Source organism: Ylistrum balloti, unplaced genomic scaffold (genome assembly GCF_031769215.1).
Source record: "Ylistrum balloti isolate Yb309-2 unplaced genomic scaffold, AGI_CSIRO_Ybal_v1 Utg369912, whole genome shotgun sequence".
Lineage (NCBI taxonomy): Eukaryota > Metazoa > Mollusca > Bivalvia > Pectinida > Pectinidae > Ylistrum > Ylistrum balloti.
The window spans coordinates 867,727-881,871 of record NW_026782034.1 but is presented as its reverse complement, the minus strand read 5'-3'; the positions used below and the strand labels follow the sequence as shown (position 1 = coordinate 881,871).

Genomic DNA, 14,145 nt, shown 5'->3' with positions numbered 1-14,145 from the left:
TCCATACATTTCATTCAACAATTTAATCATAATGACAAATATTTCTTTATAATAACAAACAAAACCATTATCACATGAAGTTGACACTTCAGTGACGATACAAAATGTCTGATAAAAAGCAAAGATCACAATTAAGTATTAGCTGTAATTAATCAAACAAAGAATTGCCATATTTTCTTATACAAACACTGTATTCCTAAAACAATTAAAATTTTTCAGTGAAGCATTTTTTTCATTCTACCAAAAATGAATAGTACTTTGTTGGTGAAATGATATTTCAATATTTATGTAGAGATATGGAAATCAGATACCTGGTAAGCTGTAACCATCACCTCTGTGCTTTAATCAGATAAATCAGCCTTATTTATATTAACTTTACTGCTGTTCAGAAAACCAAGTGGATATACCAATATATGATTTCATTTTCACTGTGCATTCTCTCTATGATAGATAATGCCAGCAATACTTGTACAAGAAACATGATATTAACCAAAAAGTGATATTAACCAAAATGTGATATTAACCAAAATGTGATATTAACTAATGTGACATTAAGAGGCTTTTTCACTACTCTGGAATTCTAAATAATTCTGAATAATTATAAATTGATATTTGCTCAGCCATGATCAACAAGCCATGTTTTCCTTTGTTTTTTTTTTTAAACATTATCATTACATATGTCATAGATTTAAATGTTATTTCATATCTGGATATAGTCATACAAACAGCAAATGTCTTAACAAATAATTATAAATATAAGTACTTATGATATACAATACTGAAATACAGACCAGTACTGTCCAACAAAAGAAGGGATTAAAAATATGTTATACCAAATATGGAGTCTCAAGAAATGGAATCAAATCAACAAAAAAGATTTTATGTATAGATTTATGTACAGATGTAAAATAACCCCAAAAATTAACCTTTTGTACAATCATAAACTTTCGTGGGAAATTATTTTTGTTTAATTTATGGATACTCTAAATCCACAAATATATATGCCCATAAAATAATAAACTAATTTTTATAGTTGACATTGGTTATAGCACAAGTGGATTTTGTGAACAAGATTTAACAATGAAATCAAGTGCCAACGAAAATGGATTTTTTTTTTTTTTTTTTGGAAAACCACGAAAGTGGAGCCTCACGATTATATGATTTTACAGTGTAACCAGACGGATTCAAAAACAAAAGCAAAAAATGTGATTTTGGATAGTGACGAGTTTTTATCACTGGTAATCATCCAGCATTTCAACAATATCTCATGTTTGATTTTGATGTTTAACAAGTAATGACATTCAATTAAAGAGAATTAAAAATTCCTCGTTAACAAGGTAAATTAATAAATAACAGAAAAAATTAATTGTACTTCTATCATACCACAAAATCTCAAACTCAATCCAAAGTTGTAATTCAGATAATAAACAAGTAAGAAAGATTTTTCTCCACCAGTGCATCATTTACATAATTATGCTATTGAACAACAAAGAGTTGAAAATGGAGAGCAACTCACTACCAACCTTGATAATGGTGGCAGTAATAAGATATAGATATATCAGGGCTTATCCAATCTATGTAAAAAAGTATTCCTAACTACTGTAACTATGCTTTTTCCAAAGTTCAATTTTTTACAATTTCACGAAAAGCCAAACAGACCTATTTTTCACTGAAGTAGGGAAACAGTCAAAGGTTTCATTCCATTTTTTAAATTTAATTAAGCTTTTGTGATTTTATTCAATCCACAAAAATAGCATGATTACAAACCCTTCAAAAATTACAACCTTGACTTTTGACCTGTAACTTTTGACCTGGGATTAGAGCGAACATTTTAGTTTAAACAATATAGCTGGTAACTTTCAGAGGTCAAAATTTTTGAAATTTGATAGTAAAATGTTGAATTATATTTTAACAAATGAGAATTTTGCAATCTTGATGTAAAAGAACATCTAATACACAGTTTTCATTATTTCACAGAAAAAGTTTTTGCATTCATGTTAATGTTAGCAAAGTAGCAAAAATTATCATCCCCACTAAAATAGCCAGCTGTTGGGTACCAGATTTACTACATAAATCTAAACCAAACCCGACATGGTAGTCTAATTCAGGACTTCAGTAACCAGACCCAGGCTGTCCTCAGACTTGATAGTTGTGTATGTAACCACTTGCAATGACAAATGCCATGCAAATCCTTGGTATGTCCTTCTTATGATCAGAAATCATCAAGCAACATTTTTCACAAGACCATATGTATTCATATCTAATGAATAGTTACATTACAGATACATTATGTTATTATTATATCATATTATGTAGATTTGTTGAGTGATCTCCCTTTGATATTGTATAATCATGTACCCACACAAAGGGGTAAATCTGCACTAATACCACTCTGGAAATACAAAGGCTCTAGCTATGCATCACTGGAAACTACTAAAAACACAGACTCTTCATCCTTTAAGATATATGTAAATTTCCAGACTTTCAGCAGACCGTGTGATGGTCTGTTGTTAGTTTTAAACACTGCAACCTGTTGTCATAATGCTGTTGATGAAGTAGGAGTAAAAATTACAGAGCTTGGATACAAAGAATAGTGGATATTGAAAGGCTTCTTGAGCATTTTAAACACACTGAGAGCAACTGCTTAAAACACTTATAGAAACAAAATTCACCCCTGAGCTCCTATTAAGAAAATTTTGAAAGATATCAGTAATTGAGAGAAACTTGTTTGCGAAAGTGTTATTGTGAGAATATCAGTCTTTTTTTCAGTAAACATAGAGAGTATCCTTAGGACAGAGACCTACACAAGGTATGCATGCTTCCGGCTACAACTAAGTAAGTCCTGAAGCAAACATATTCATTGTAGCTCCGCCCCATCCCCCCCCCTGTAATTACAGTACCAAATGTGAAGCAGATAGTTAATAACAGAAATGTTAATATCATTCAACAACACTACGCAGCACATATTTCACAGTGTAAGCAAAGGCTGCAAGTCCAATTATCACAAATATGTTGGCCACTGCACTTCCCATAATGCCTTGGTTGTTTTGGTTGGGGTCGTTGTTGTTCCCATTTGAGGACCTAGATCTATTGTTTACAAGTCGTGAGTTCGTAGATTCCTTCAGCTCTTCTTCTCGCTTCCTATGTTCCTCTTTTATACCCTGAAACACAGTAAGAAAATGAGACAACCTATATATGTTTTGTTCACTCTGCACCACAAGATGTTGTCATCATGTATAATGTTTCCAGTTTGTTCTGTCAGGTATGAAGTTGCCACTGTACATGTCCTGTTACCATTATAAATTTTGAAGTGCACATCATCTGTAGCAACCAGTCTATTCTATAAAACTTCTGAAGTAAACATTGTTTGAATCAATTAAAATATGCTAATTTTTCACCCCCGTGACAACCTTTTAAAAAGTAAGACTTTTTTATCATATCAAACTGTACGTGTATTACATACATATCAATATATGTCTGTAAGACATGAATGCCCGAACTCTCATGCATATTAGATATGACTGTATGATGAAGTTGTCAAATTTAACCTCTGAACATTCAAATGATGAACACCTTAATAAGGTGTAGAACTTGATGTTAGGATACCATAGGGTAAATATGAACCAAATCTCAAGATAAGACCACAATTTGGAACAGTAGGTGATAGGACAAACAGACATGGGTAACACTATATCTCACCTACCCAATCCCAACCTCCCTCCATAAAACTGACAGGAAACCGAAGAGAAATAAAACAACCTATACTGACCTCAGCAACATCAGGAAACAGTTCAGTAAATATTTTGTCGTTGAGGTTAAACCGCCCACTAGCTGCTGCTAATTGTCTCTTCTGCAGAGGAAAGAGAAATATCATTTTTTACAAGTAAAATTCAAAAATCTTAAAAGAGTTGTTAGAGAAGAGGAAAGCTTGCGTACTGATGCCAAAATTCATGTGAATACATTAAGCAATATATTAACCTTTTGACATATCAAAATCTGATAAAACATCAACTTATACGCTGACAAAGGGAAAGTTCAACGTGTTTCTGCACTTGATAAGTGTGATTTCATTGCAAATAAGATGGCTTCATTATGAAGCTCTGTCTTTGCACAGAAAGACTTAAAATCATTAAATTCCAATAAGCATGTTGACATTGATAAAATCTTCAAATCAATTTAACATTAATGGTGACTTACGGTAGCATCTGATGTTTCAATACTGCCTAAGGTGGGACTCTTTTCTAACTGGAAAAGAAAATTTAGCACAAATATGACTTAAAAAATCAACGCATAGAAAAAAATATAAGCATGAAAGAAGTATACAATAAAACCTGCCTTTAAGATATGAATAGGTATGTACCTAATAAATACCTCTCAATAAAAGTCACCAATAACAATTACCTGTGTATAAAGACCATCTCTTATCTGTATATTGAAAATAAGTATTATATATATATAAATATTAAGATGTCTATAAAGACAATCTTTATACAATGAATACCTGTCCATAAAGGTTGTCGCTATAAAACAGATACCTCTCTATAAAGGTCACTGGTTTCGTGTTCCAATTCAATAACAATCATAGTAACTGCACCTTTACATAAGACCATCTGTCTATAAAGGCTACTTTTCTTGGCTTTAAAGCCAAGGTTGGCCTGTAAACCAACCAAACCAACAGAGATGTTGTCCTGATTTTCCTAATTCACTGGTATACAACGACATCATGCTGCATGATGAACATTATATTGGTTAAGTTGAGACATGAAAGTGCAAACCACATGCACTAAAACCTGGTGCATGAAAAACGCATGTTTTAGCACAAAAAAATGACAGAATTTTTACAACCTGATCCAAAACTGAGGTTACACATCTTCAGAGACAGAAAAATACACTGAATTGGCGAAAGCAGTGTTTACTTTTGGCAGTTATTGAAATTTTAAATCCTTTGAATCAAACTCCCTACATTACGTTTGTTTGTAGCCTGACTTACCATGAAGCTGAGTAGACCCGTCAGTATAGTAGACACAGACCAAGCTGGATTCCAAGTGTCTGGGTGGAAATCACTAATGGACAAGCACAACCTGTCAATCCAAAAATCAAACTGAATAATTCTATAATACATACCAACAGCAGGCAAATGATAAGGAACTCCAGATCACATAGATAGAAGCATCATCATCATCATGTTTTCAGGTCACATGTGCCATATTTATTCTAATAAACATCTCCCCCACCCCCAAAGAACAAAACCAGTTTTTCTATGTATGACTTACCACTTTGTAAAATAAATCTCCATGTCAAGTAATTGATAAATGAACACTATTTCTAATTACAAAAGTACTAACAAGAATCAGGGTCCAGGACTGTCCTATTAGCTCCATCTTACTGAATAATTCCATGCTCTAGGGTCACTTATTAGAATAAATATGGTAGAAGATGCCTAAAGTTTTCTTACATCATCAAGCTTGGGTTCAGATAATTGGAATTTCCTGTCACAATAATTGTACACTTTGTCAAAGTCTATACCATCAACATTGCAGAGGATGACAACAACGTAAGACAATGCATCATTTACCTGTGAATTGATATAGGAATACTAGATGGGATGACCTTCACCGAAGCCTTGTATTTTTCAATACAGAAATCTGCTCCCCATCTCATCTCCATGGGTAACAAATACTATTGTATGTATCCTAAAATAAGCTCTTTAAAAAATATTTCAGTGTGGGGAGAGCTTATTTGTGAACTGCTCTTAGCTTACTATTTCAACATTGACTGTAACAATGATGGGGACTTAATTGTAGGCTGGGGTTTATTGGCCGATAAATACTGTAATGTATATTCAGTTTAAATTGGTTTATATGATGTCTTTGTGTTGATATTGATATTTCCTGATATAGAAGTTTGTTATGTGAGATACATGTAATATTTAGCGTGGTTTTTGCCTTTGTATTTCACACTCAAATCTTATTACTGAGAGCTAAATTTTTCAACATGTGATTCATTAGACATCCTTTAAGTACATTATTTCATGATGAAGATAAGGTAACCTGATAATAAAATGTGGTGAGCTCTCAGGTAAGTGGGAAACAAAAAGAGCGGGGTATCTCTACTGTCATGTTAGTAGGGTAACAGAGATTCTGTGGGGTACCTCTACTGTCATGTTAGTAGGGTAACAGTGATTCTGTGGTGTACCTCTACTGTCATGTTAGTAGGGTAACAGTGACTCTGTAGGGTACCTCTACTGTCATTTTAGTAGGGTAACAGAGATTCTGTGGGGTACCTCTACTGTCATGTTAGTAGGGTAACAGTGACTCTGTGGGGTACCTCTAACGTCATGTTAGTAGGGTAACAGTGATTCTGTGGGGTACCTCTACTGTCATTTTAGTAGGGTAACAGAGATTCTGTGGGGTACCTCTAATGTCATGTTAGTAGGGTAACAGTGACTCTGTGGGGTACCTCTAACGTCATGTTAGTAGGGTAACAGTGATTCTGTTGGGTACCTCTACTGTCACGTAAGTAGGGTAACAGTGACTCTGTGGGGTACCTCTACTGTCAGCCATGTTAGTAGGGTAACAGTGACTCTGTGGGGTACCTCTACTGTCATTTTAGTAGGATAACAGTGACTCTGTGGGGTACCTCTACTGTCACGTAAGTAGGGTAACAGTGACTCTGTGGGGTACCTCTACTGTCAGTCATGTTAGTAGGGTAACAGTGTAAGTAGGGTAACAGTGACTCTGTGGGGTACCTCTACTGTCAGTCATGTTAGTAGGGTAACAGTGACTCTGTGGGGTACCTCTAAGGTCATGTTAGTAGGGTAACAGTGATTCTGTAGGGTATATGTCCTGTCAGGTTAGTGGGGTAACAGTGATTCTGTAGGGTATCTGTCCTGTCAGGTTAGTGGGGTAACAGTGATTCTGTAGGGTATCTGTCCTGTCAGGTTAGTGGGGTAACAGTGATTCTGTAAGGTTTCTGTCCTGTCAGGTTAGTGGGGTAACAGTGATTCTGTAGGGTATCTGTCCTGTCAGGTTAGTGGGGTAACAGTGATTCTGTAGGGTATCTGTCCTGTCAGTTTAGTGGGGTAACAGTGATTCTGTAGTGTATCTGTCCTGTCAGGTTAGTGGGGTAACAGTGATTCTGTAGGGTATCTGTCCTGTCAGGTTAGTGGGGTAACAGTGATTTAGTGGGGTAACAGTGATAGGTATCTGTCCTGTCAGGTTAGTGGGGTAACAGTGATTCTGTAGGGTATCGGTCCTGTCAGGTTAGTGGGGTAACAGTGATTCTGTAGGGTATCTGTCCTGTCAAATTAGTGGGGTAACAGTGATTCTGTAGGGTATCTGTCCTGTCAGTTTAGTGGGGTAGTGGGGTAACAGTGATTCTGTAGGGTATCTGTCCTGTCAGGTTAGTGGGGTAACAGTGATTCTGTAGGGTATCTGTCCTGTCAGGTTAGTGGGGTAACAGTGATTCTGTAGGGTATCTGTCCTGTCAGGTTAGTGGGGTAACAGTGATTCTGTAGGGTATCTGTCCTGTCAGGTTAGTGGGGTAACAGTGATTCTGTAGGGTATCTGTCCTGTCAGGTTAGTGGGGTAACAGTGATTCTGTAGGTTATCTGTCCTGTCAGGTTAGTGGGTTAACAGTGATTCTGTAGGGTATCTGTCCTGTCAGGTTAGTGGGGTAACAGTGATTCTGTAGTGTAGTGTATCTGTCCTGTCAGGTTAGTGGGGTAACAGTGATTCTGTAGGGTATCTGTCCTGTCAGGTTAGTGGGGTAACAGTGATTCTGTAGGGTATCTGTCCTGTCAGGTTAGTGGGGTAACAGTGATTCTGTAGGGTATCTGTCCTGTCAGGTTAGTGGGGTAACAGTGATTCTGTAGGGTATCTGTCCTGTCAGGTTAGTGGGGTAACAGTGATTCTGTAGGGTATCTGTCCTGTCAGGTTAGTGGGGTAACAGTGATTCTGTAGGGTGTGTCCTGTCAGGTTAGTGGGGTAACAGTGATTCTGTAGGGTATCTGTCCTGTCAGGTTAGTGGGGTAACAGTGATTCTGTAGGGTATCTGTCCTGTCAGGTTAGTGGGGTAACAGTGATTCTGTAGGGTATCTGTCCTGTCAGGTTAGTGGGGTAACAGTGATTCTGTAGGGTATCTGTCCTGTCAGGTTAGTGGGGTAACAGTGATTCTGTAGGGTATCTGTCCTGTCAGGTTAGTGGGGTAACAGTGATTCTGTAGGGTATCTGTCCTGTCAGGTTAGTGGGGTAACAGTGATTCTGTAGGGTATCTGTCCTGTCAGGTTAGTGGGGTAACAGTGATTCTGTAGGGTATCTGTCCTGTCAGGTTAGTGGGGTAACAGTGATTCTGTAAGGTTTCTGTCCTGTCAGGTTAGTGGGGTAACAGTGATTCTGTAGGGTATCTGTCCTGTCAGGTTAGTGGGGTAACAGTGTAGGGTATCTGTCCTGTCAGGTTAGTGGGGTAACAGTGATTCTGTAGGGTATCTGTCCTGTCAGGTTAGTGGGGTAACAGTGATTCTGTAGGGTATCTGTCCTGTCAGGTTAGTGGGGTAACAGTGATTCTGTAGGGTATCTGTCCTGTCAGGTTAGTCTGTCAGGTTAGTGGGGTAACAGTGATTCTGTAGGGTATCTGTCCTGTCAGGTTAGTGGGGTAACAGTGATTCTGTAGGGTATCTGTCCTGTCAGGTTAGTGGGGTAACAGTGATTCTGTAGGGTATCTGTCCTGTCAGGTTAGTGGGGTAACAGTGATTCTGTAGGGTATCTGTCCTGTCAGGTTAGTGGGGTAACAGTGATTCTGTAGGGTATCTGTCCTGTCAGGTTAGTGGGGTAACAGTGATTCTGTAGGGTATCTGTCCTGTCAGGTTAGTGGGGTAACAGTGATTCTGTAGGGTATCTGTCCTGTCAGGTTAGTGGGGTAACAGTGATTCTGTAGGGTATCTGTCCTGTCAGGTTAGTGGGGTAACAGTGATTCTGTAGGGTATCTGTCCTGTCAGGTTAGTGGGGTAACAGTGATTCTGTAGGGTATCTGTCCTGTCAGGTTAGTGGGGTAACAGTGATTCTGTAAGGTTTCTGTCCTGTCAGTTTAGTGGGGTAACAGTGATCATGTGAGATATCTGTCCTGTCCTGTCAGGTTAGTGGGGTAACAGTGATTCTGTAGGGTATCTGTCCTGTCAGGTTAGTGGGGTAACAGTGATTCTGTAGGGTATCTGTCCTGTCAGGTTAGTGGGGTAACAGTGATTCTGTAGGGTATCTGTCCTGTCAGGTTAGTGGGGTAACAGTGATTCTGTAGGGTATCTGTCCTGTCAGGTTAGTGGGGTAACAGTGATTCTGTAGGGTATCTGTCCTGTCAGGTTAGTGGGGTAACAGTGATTCTGTAGGGTATCTGTCCTGTCAGGTTAGTGGGGTAACAGTGATTCTGTAGGGTATCTGTCCTGTCAGGTTAGTGGGGTAACAGTGATTCTGTAGGGTATCTGTCCTGTCAGGTTAGTGGGGTAACAGTGATTCTGTAGGGTATCTGTCCTGTCAGGGTTCTGTCCTGTCAGGTTAGTGGGGTAACAGTGATTCTGTAGGGTATCTGTCCTGTCAGGTTAGTGGGGTAACAGTGATTCTGTAGGGTATCTGTCCTGTCAGGTTAGTGGGGTAACAGTGATTCTGTAGGGTATCTGTCCTGTCAGGTTAGTGGGGTAACAGTGATTCTGTAGGGTATCTGTCCTGTCAGGTTAGTGGGGTAACAGTGATTCTGTAGGGTATCTGTCCTGTCAGTTTAGTGGGGTAACAGTGATTCTGTAGGGTATCTGTCCTGTCAGGTTAGTGGGGTAACAGTGATTCTGTAGGGTATCTGTCCTGTCAGGTTAGTGGGGTAACAGTGATTCTGTAGGGTATCTGTCCTGTCAGGTTAGTGGGGTAACAGTGATTCTGTAGGGTATCTGTCCTGTCAGGTTAGTGGGGTAACAGTGATTCTGTAGGGTATCTGTCCTGTCAGGTTAGTGGGGTAACAGTGATTCTGTAGGGTATCTGTCCTGTCAGGTTAGTGGGGTAACAGTGATTCTGTAGGGTATCTGTCCTGTCAGGTTAGTGGGGTAACAGTGATTCTGTAGGGTATCTGTCCTGTCAGGTTAGTGGGGTAACAGTGATTCTGTAGGGTATCTGTCCTGTCAGGTTAGTGGGGTAACAGTGATTCTGTAGGGTATCTGCCCTGTCAGGTTAGTGAGAAATGTTGATACAGAGAGGAAAACATACCTTGTGTTACACTTAAATCTGCCATTAGGAGTGATCATGTATATACTTGGCGGCTTAAAGGGAAATTCTCGAGGGAAGATCAGTTTTCCATGGTAAATACCCCCTGAAATTGAATTACAATGCAAGTCATTTCCTGACTGAGGAAAAATGTCCACTAAATTATTTCTTCAGTACACACAATAAATATAAAACATCCTATTACAAGCATGACCAAGAGTACAAGAAACGTGGCGTTACGACTTACATACATCGGTGGTCCTATATGACATTATTGGAGGGAAATCAATGTAACCCGTGGGATTTTTCTCAACGGTTACCTCATGGGGAAAAAGAATAGACAAAAAAATTCCAACCAAAAAAAAAAAAAATCTTCAAATTTTGAAAAGCATGAAATTACTTTGCCTGTCTGATTGATAACAGAATCATGCTGTAATTATGCCTTCATAAGTAATGAAAATCTCCACCCACATCCCAAAGGCTGAAATGTCATCTATCAATGCAGACTTGTATACCGTAATTACACTATATCTATTTTCTGAGAGTCAGCTGAAATCAGCCAATCAGCTGAAGATTTTTATCTCCGATTCATGTATATGATAATTCATGAATATTTATCTACAAATGACATACATGAAATAAACTCAGATCAATCAACATCGGTGAGATATCATTTCATATCATATACTGTTATCTTATAACAACTGCTAAAAGTATCTCACAACAGGCCTTAGTTTAGCAATTATTGCCAATTAGATTACTCAACTCAGTCTCATAATCTGTCATATCCTCTTTACTCCAAGGGTTCCACTTACCCTATAACTCTACACCCCTGGAACATTTCCTTGCCAAAATGAAGGCACAAGCAAAGTAATATGATTGGTTTAAAGTAGATTTCAGAGGAAAAAAATTGACCAATCACAGACTGATACTCTCTTTTGAAGATTACAAAGCAGTGACACCCAATGTTGAAGCCACTACAATATAGTGTTAAGTAACCACATGATTCTTTTCATGTACATCAAAGGATCAAACTAGCCTTCTCATCTTATTCAAATTCTTTTCATGTACATCATAGGATCAAACTAGCCTTCTCATCTTATTCAAATTCTTTTCATGTACATGAAAGGATCAAACTAGCCTTGTCATCTTATTCACACAGTGTTACATGAGGACACTTCAATTTTGCCATAAAATGTTCCAGAGGTACATAGAGAGATAGTAAGTAAAACTCCAGGAGTATCAAGTTTCATTTTCCTTACCTTCATAAGGAGACTGTTCTGGACCACTCACAATGTAATGCCTTTTGGAAAAAAATGAAGAGAAAAATAAAATAAAATTTACATAGGTAACCCTTATATTTTTTGCACAAGGAATTTTTGTTGCAAATTCTTGTCTACTAAAAGCAGAGACGTATATATCACATATATATATGTACATCTCTGCTAAAAGTAATAAAGGAGATGTAATAGCAAACTTAAAGCCAGTTATACACATAAAATGGAACTGTCAATTAATTTCATGGTTATATACTCTCCCAATATCATTACTCTAGGTACATACCATTCTAAAATATTGCTTGGTAAAGGTATGGCTTTAACATAAGGAACTGGGTCTTTCATGATTCTCAGGTAGTCCTGCTTCAGCCTTCCTGTGGCCGTAGTATTCACTCTTTTGGAAGCCATCTTGATAAGGAAAACAAATCACATTATTTATGTCATTGAGAAGTAAATAATAATAAAATGCTACTTAAAAAGTATTTCACACTATTTTATGTCAGGATGAATAAGAATTAAAATGTAATGCTATTGACAATAAACCCTGATAAGTAATTTATCCTTCATTTACAAATTACGGGGTAAATTACAAAAAGAGACTTTATTACAATTTTCACAATATATATAGGGTTTTATGGTGAAAATATAAATTCTCCCATAGTGAGTTGGATATTTTAGGACCAATTACTGTAATGTATATTGGTCCAGGTTAATATGAATTGAATTCAATCATTAAAAAATAAAATATTTCCTGTTGATAATTATATGGAATCACTTCTAGTGGTCAACACTTTTGTACCTTAATGATATCTAACTAAAGTGGAAATCATCCGATACATTATCTTAAATATAATCAATTGATTTTGAGATGGAGTCCCCTTGCCGAAGCTGATGGCTGCAAATTACTGAATAACATATAAAGGAGGCCTGAGCAATTTGGGTAAAGTAAATGACACATAGCCAGAACACAGACATTCATCAGAGGGACTACATCTAGATAAGTCATGGAGAGGGAAAACCTCTGAATTAGGATAAAGTGATGATCTGCAGTACCTTGAGGGCACAGCCTGGTTAGTTTCTTAGCTTCCTGAGAAACACAAAATGCAACAGGTAGGAAGCATCAAACCAGACACCTGAGGTTATATATGTACATGTAGACTTACCGGGCCGGTACACTCTATCGACTGACATATTGCAGTCCCTTTATTTTAACAGTTTAATTTACTACATGCCATTTTCGAGACTGAATAGTAAGTTCCTTCTTAGTGCTCTAGAATCTAAAATGTTGGATTGTGTTAATAGCATTTCTGCGTAATTAATCTACTATGTATATAGCCAATTAACGCTTTGAAAAATGAATGATGCAATTCAAAGCAAATATTATTCATGAGACAAAATGGGAAAGACATATTTCAAACAGATAAGCAATATATCTTTGATGTACCCTTGTACCTTCTAAAAAATAATAAAATGTCGTGTACTTCGCAATACGCATTACTAACAACCTTTCGATTTTTCACCAGTTCCCTCAGGCTCATATGCGGTGTCATTTTGGCCCCAATTTGCTTAACGCACTCTTGTGCGGCCATCTGCTTTTTGATTCTGAGGTTCAACAAGACAAACCAGAGTACTTAATCAATTAAGACGGTTCATATTAACTTGGTAAAATCCCTAATTAGCGATCATGAGTTAGACTAAAACTTCAGTTGGTTTACTTTTGGCAAAGCTGTGTTGGTAACACACAATCTGTCAATATGGATTATCAGCTGTTTATGTATTGATATCCATCGTGGACGGTGATCTCTACATAAATACTTACGTTTGTCTTCTTCACTTAGTTGACCATGTACGTATAGCTGAATAAGGATTTGCTTTCCTGGTGTATTTAAAAGCAAATCTGAACTGAAATGTCAAATAATGTCTAACTAGGACTCGCCATGTCGTTCTTCGCTGTTTGATGTTGATGTGTTACTACTTCCTGTTTAATGGTGACACTAAATTGCAGTCCGTATAGCTGTATCCGGAACAGTTGGCGTAAATCGTGTATCAGTATATCCGGTCACGGATTTGTTTCAATCCTAAGTTAGAATTTCATCAATGAAGCACTGAATGGAGTATGAATCAATGACTCAAACAGTGATAATAACTTTGACATTGACCTTACAACCCTGAAACTCATGCTTATCCAAAATATCATATGTTTTCTTCTAAGTTGTTTCCCCCAGCCAAACTCCCTCAAGAAATGAAGCCACCACAACGCTGACAAGGATTTCTGAAACTGATAACAATTACATCAATCTTAATTCTTAGTTATCATTAAAAAAACATATCTTTGTAGTAATTCATGCCAAAATATTTAGCAATCAGATAAAAAGAAATTTCATATCCTTTTCTGTTCTGAATGATAGATGTTGCCATTTTTAATGTTTCGGACATATTTACACGAGAAAATGTATTGATCAGCTTGACTTCTTTCATTATTTCTAGATATAACAAGATGACATTTCTACTTTTAAAAATAGGGTGAACAGAAAAGAATGTTTTATGTACCTTTCCGCCTTTGCTTTTCGTGATAATTTCCTTCTTTTGGTCAAAAAACAAAAGCATGATAAATATGGGACACTCTTGCG

At 37.2% G+C, this 14,145-nt stretch overlaps 1 protein-coding gene across 1 annotated transcript; it reads right to left on the bottom strand.

The window, feature by feature from the left end:
• On the bottom strand, window positions 1-13,466 carry LOC132546740 (ubiquitin-conjugating enzyme E2 J2-like). Its single transcript, XM_060210456.1, has 8 exons — window positions 13,335-13,466; window positions 11,802-11,923; window positions 11,501-11,541; window positions 10,242-10,344; window positions 4,991-5,081; window positions 4,198-4,245; window positions 3,770-3,850; window positions 1-3,161 (listed from the first exon to the last, which is right to left on the bottom strand). The coding sequence occupies exons 2-8, from the start codon at window positions 11,921-11,923 to the stop codon at window positions 2,940-2,942; spliced, it is 708 nt and encodes a 235-aa protein (XP_060066439.1). The 5' UTR covers window positions 13,335-13,466; the 3' UTR covers window positions 1-2,939.
• Window positions 13,467-14,145: the final 679 nt, after the last annotated feature.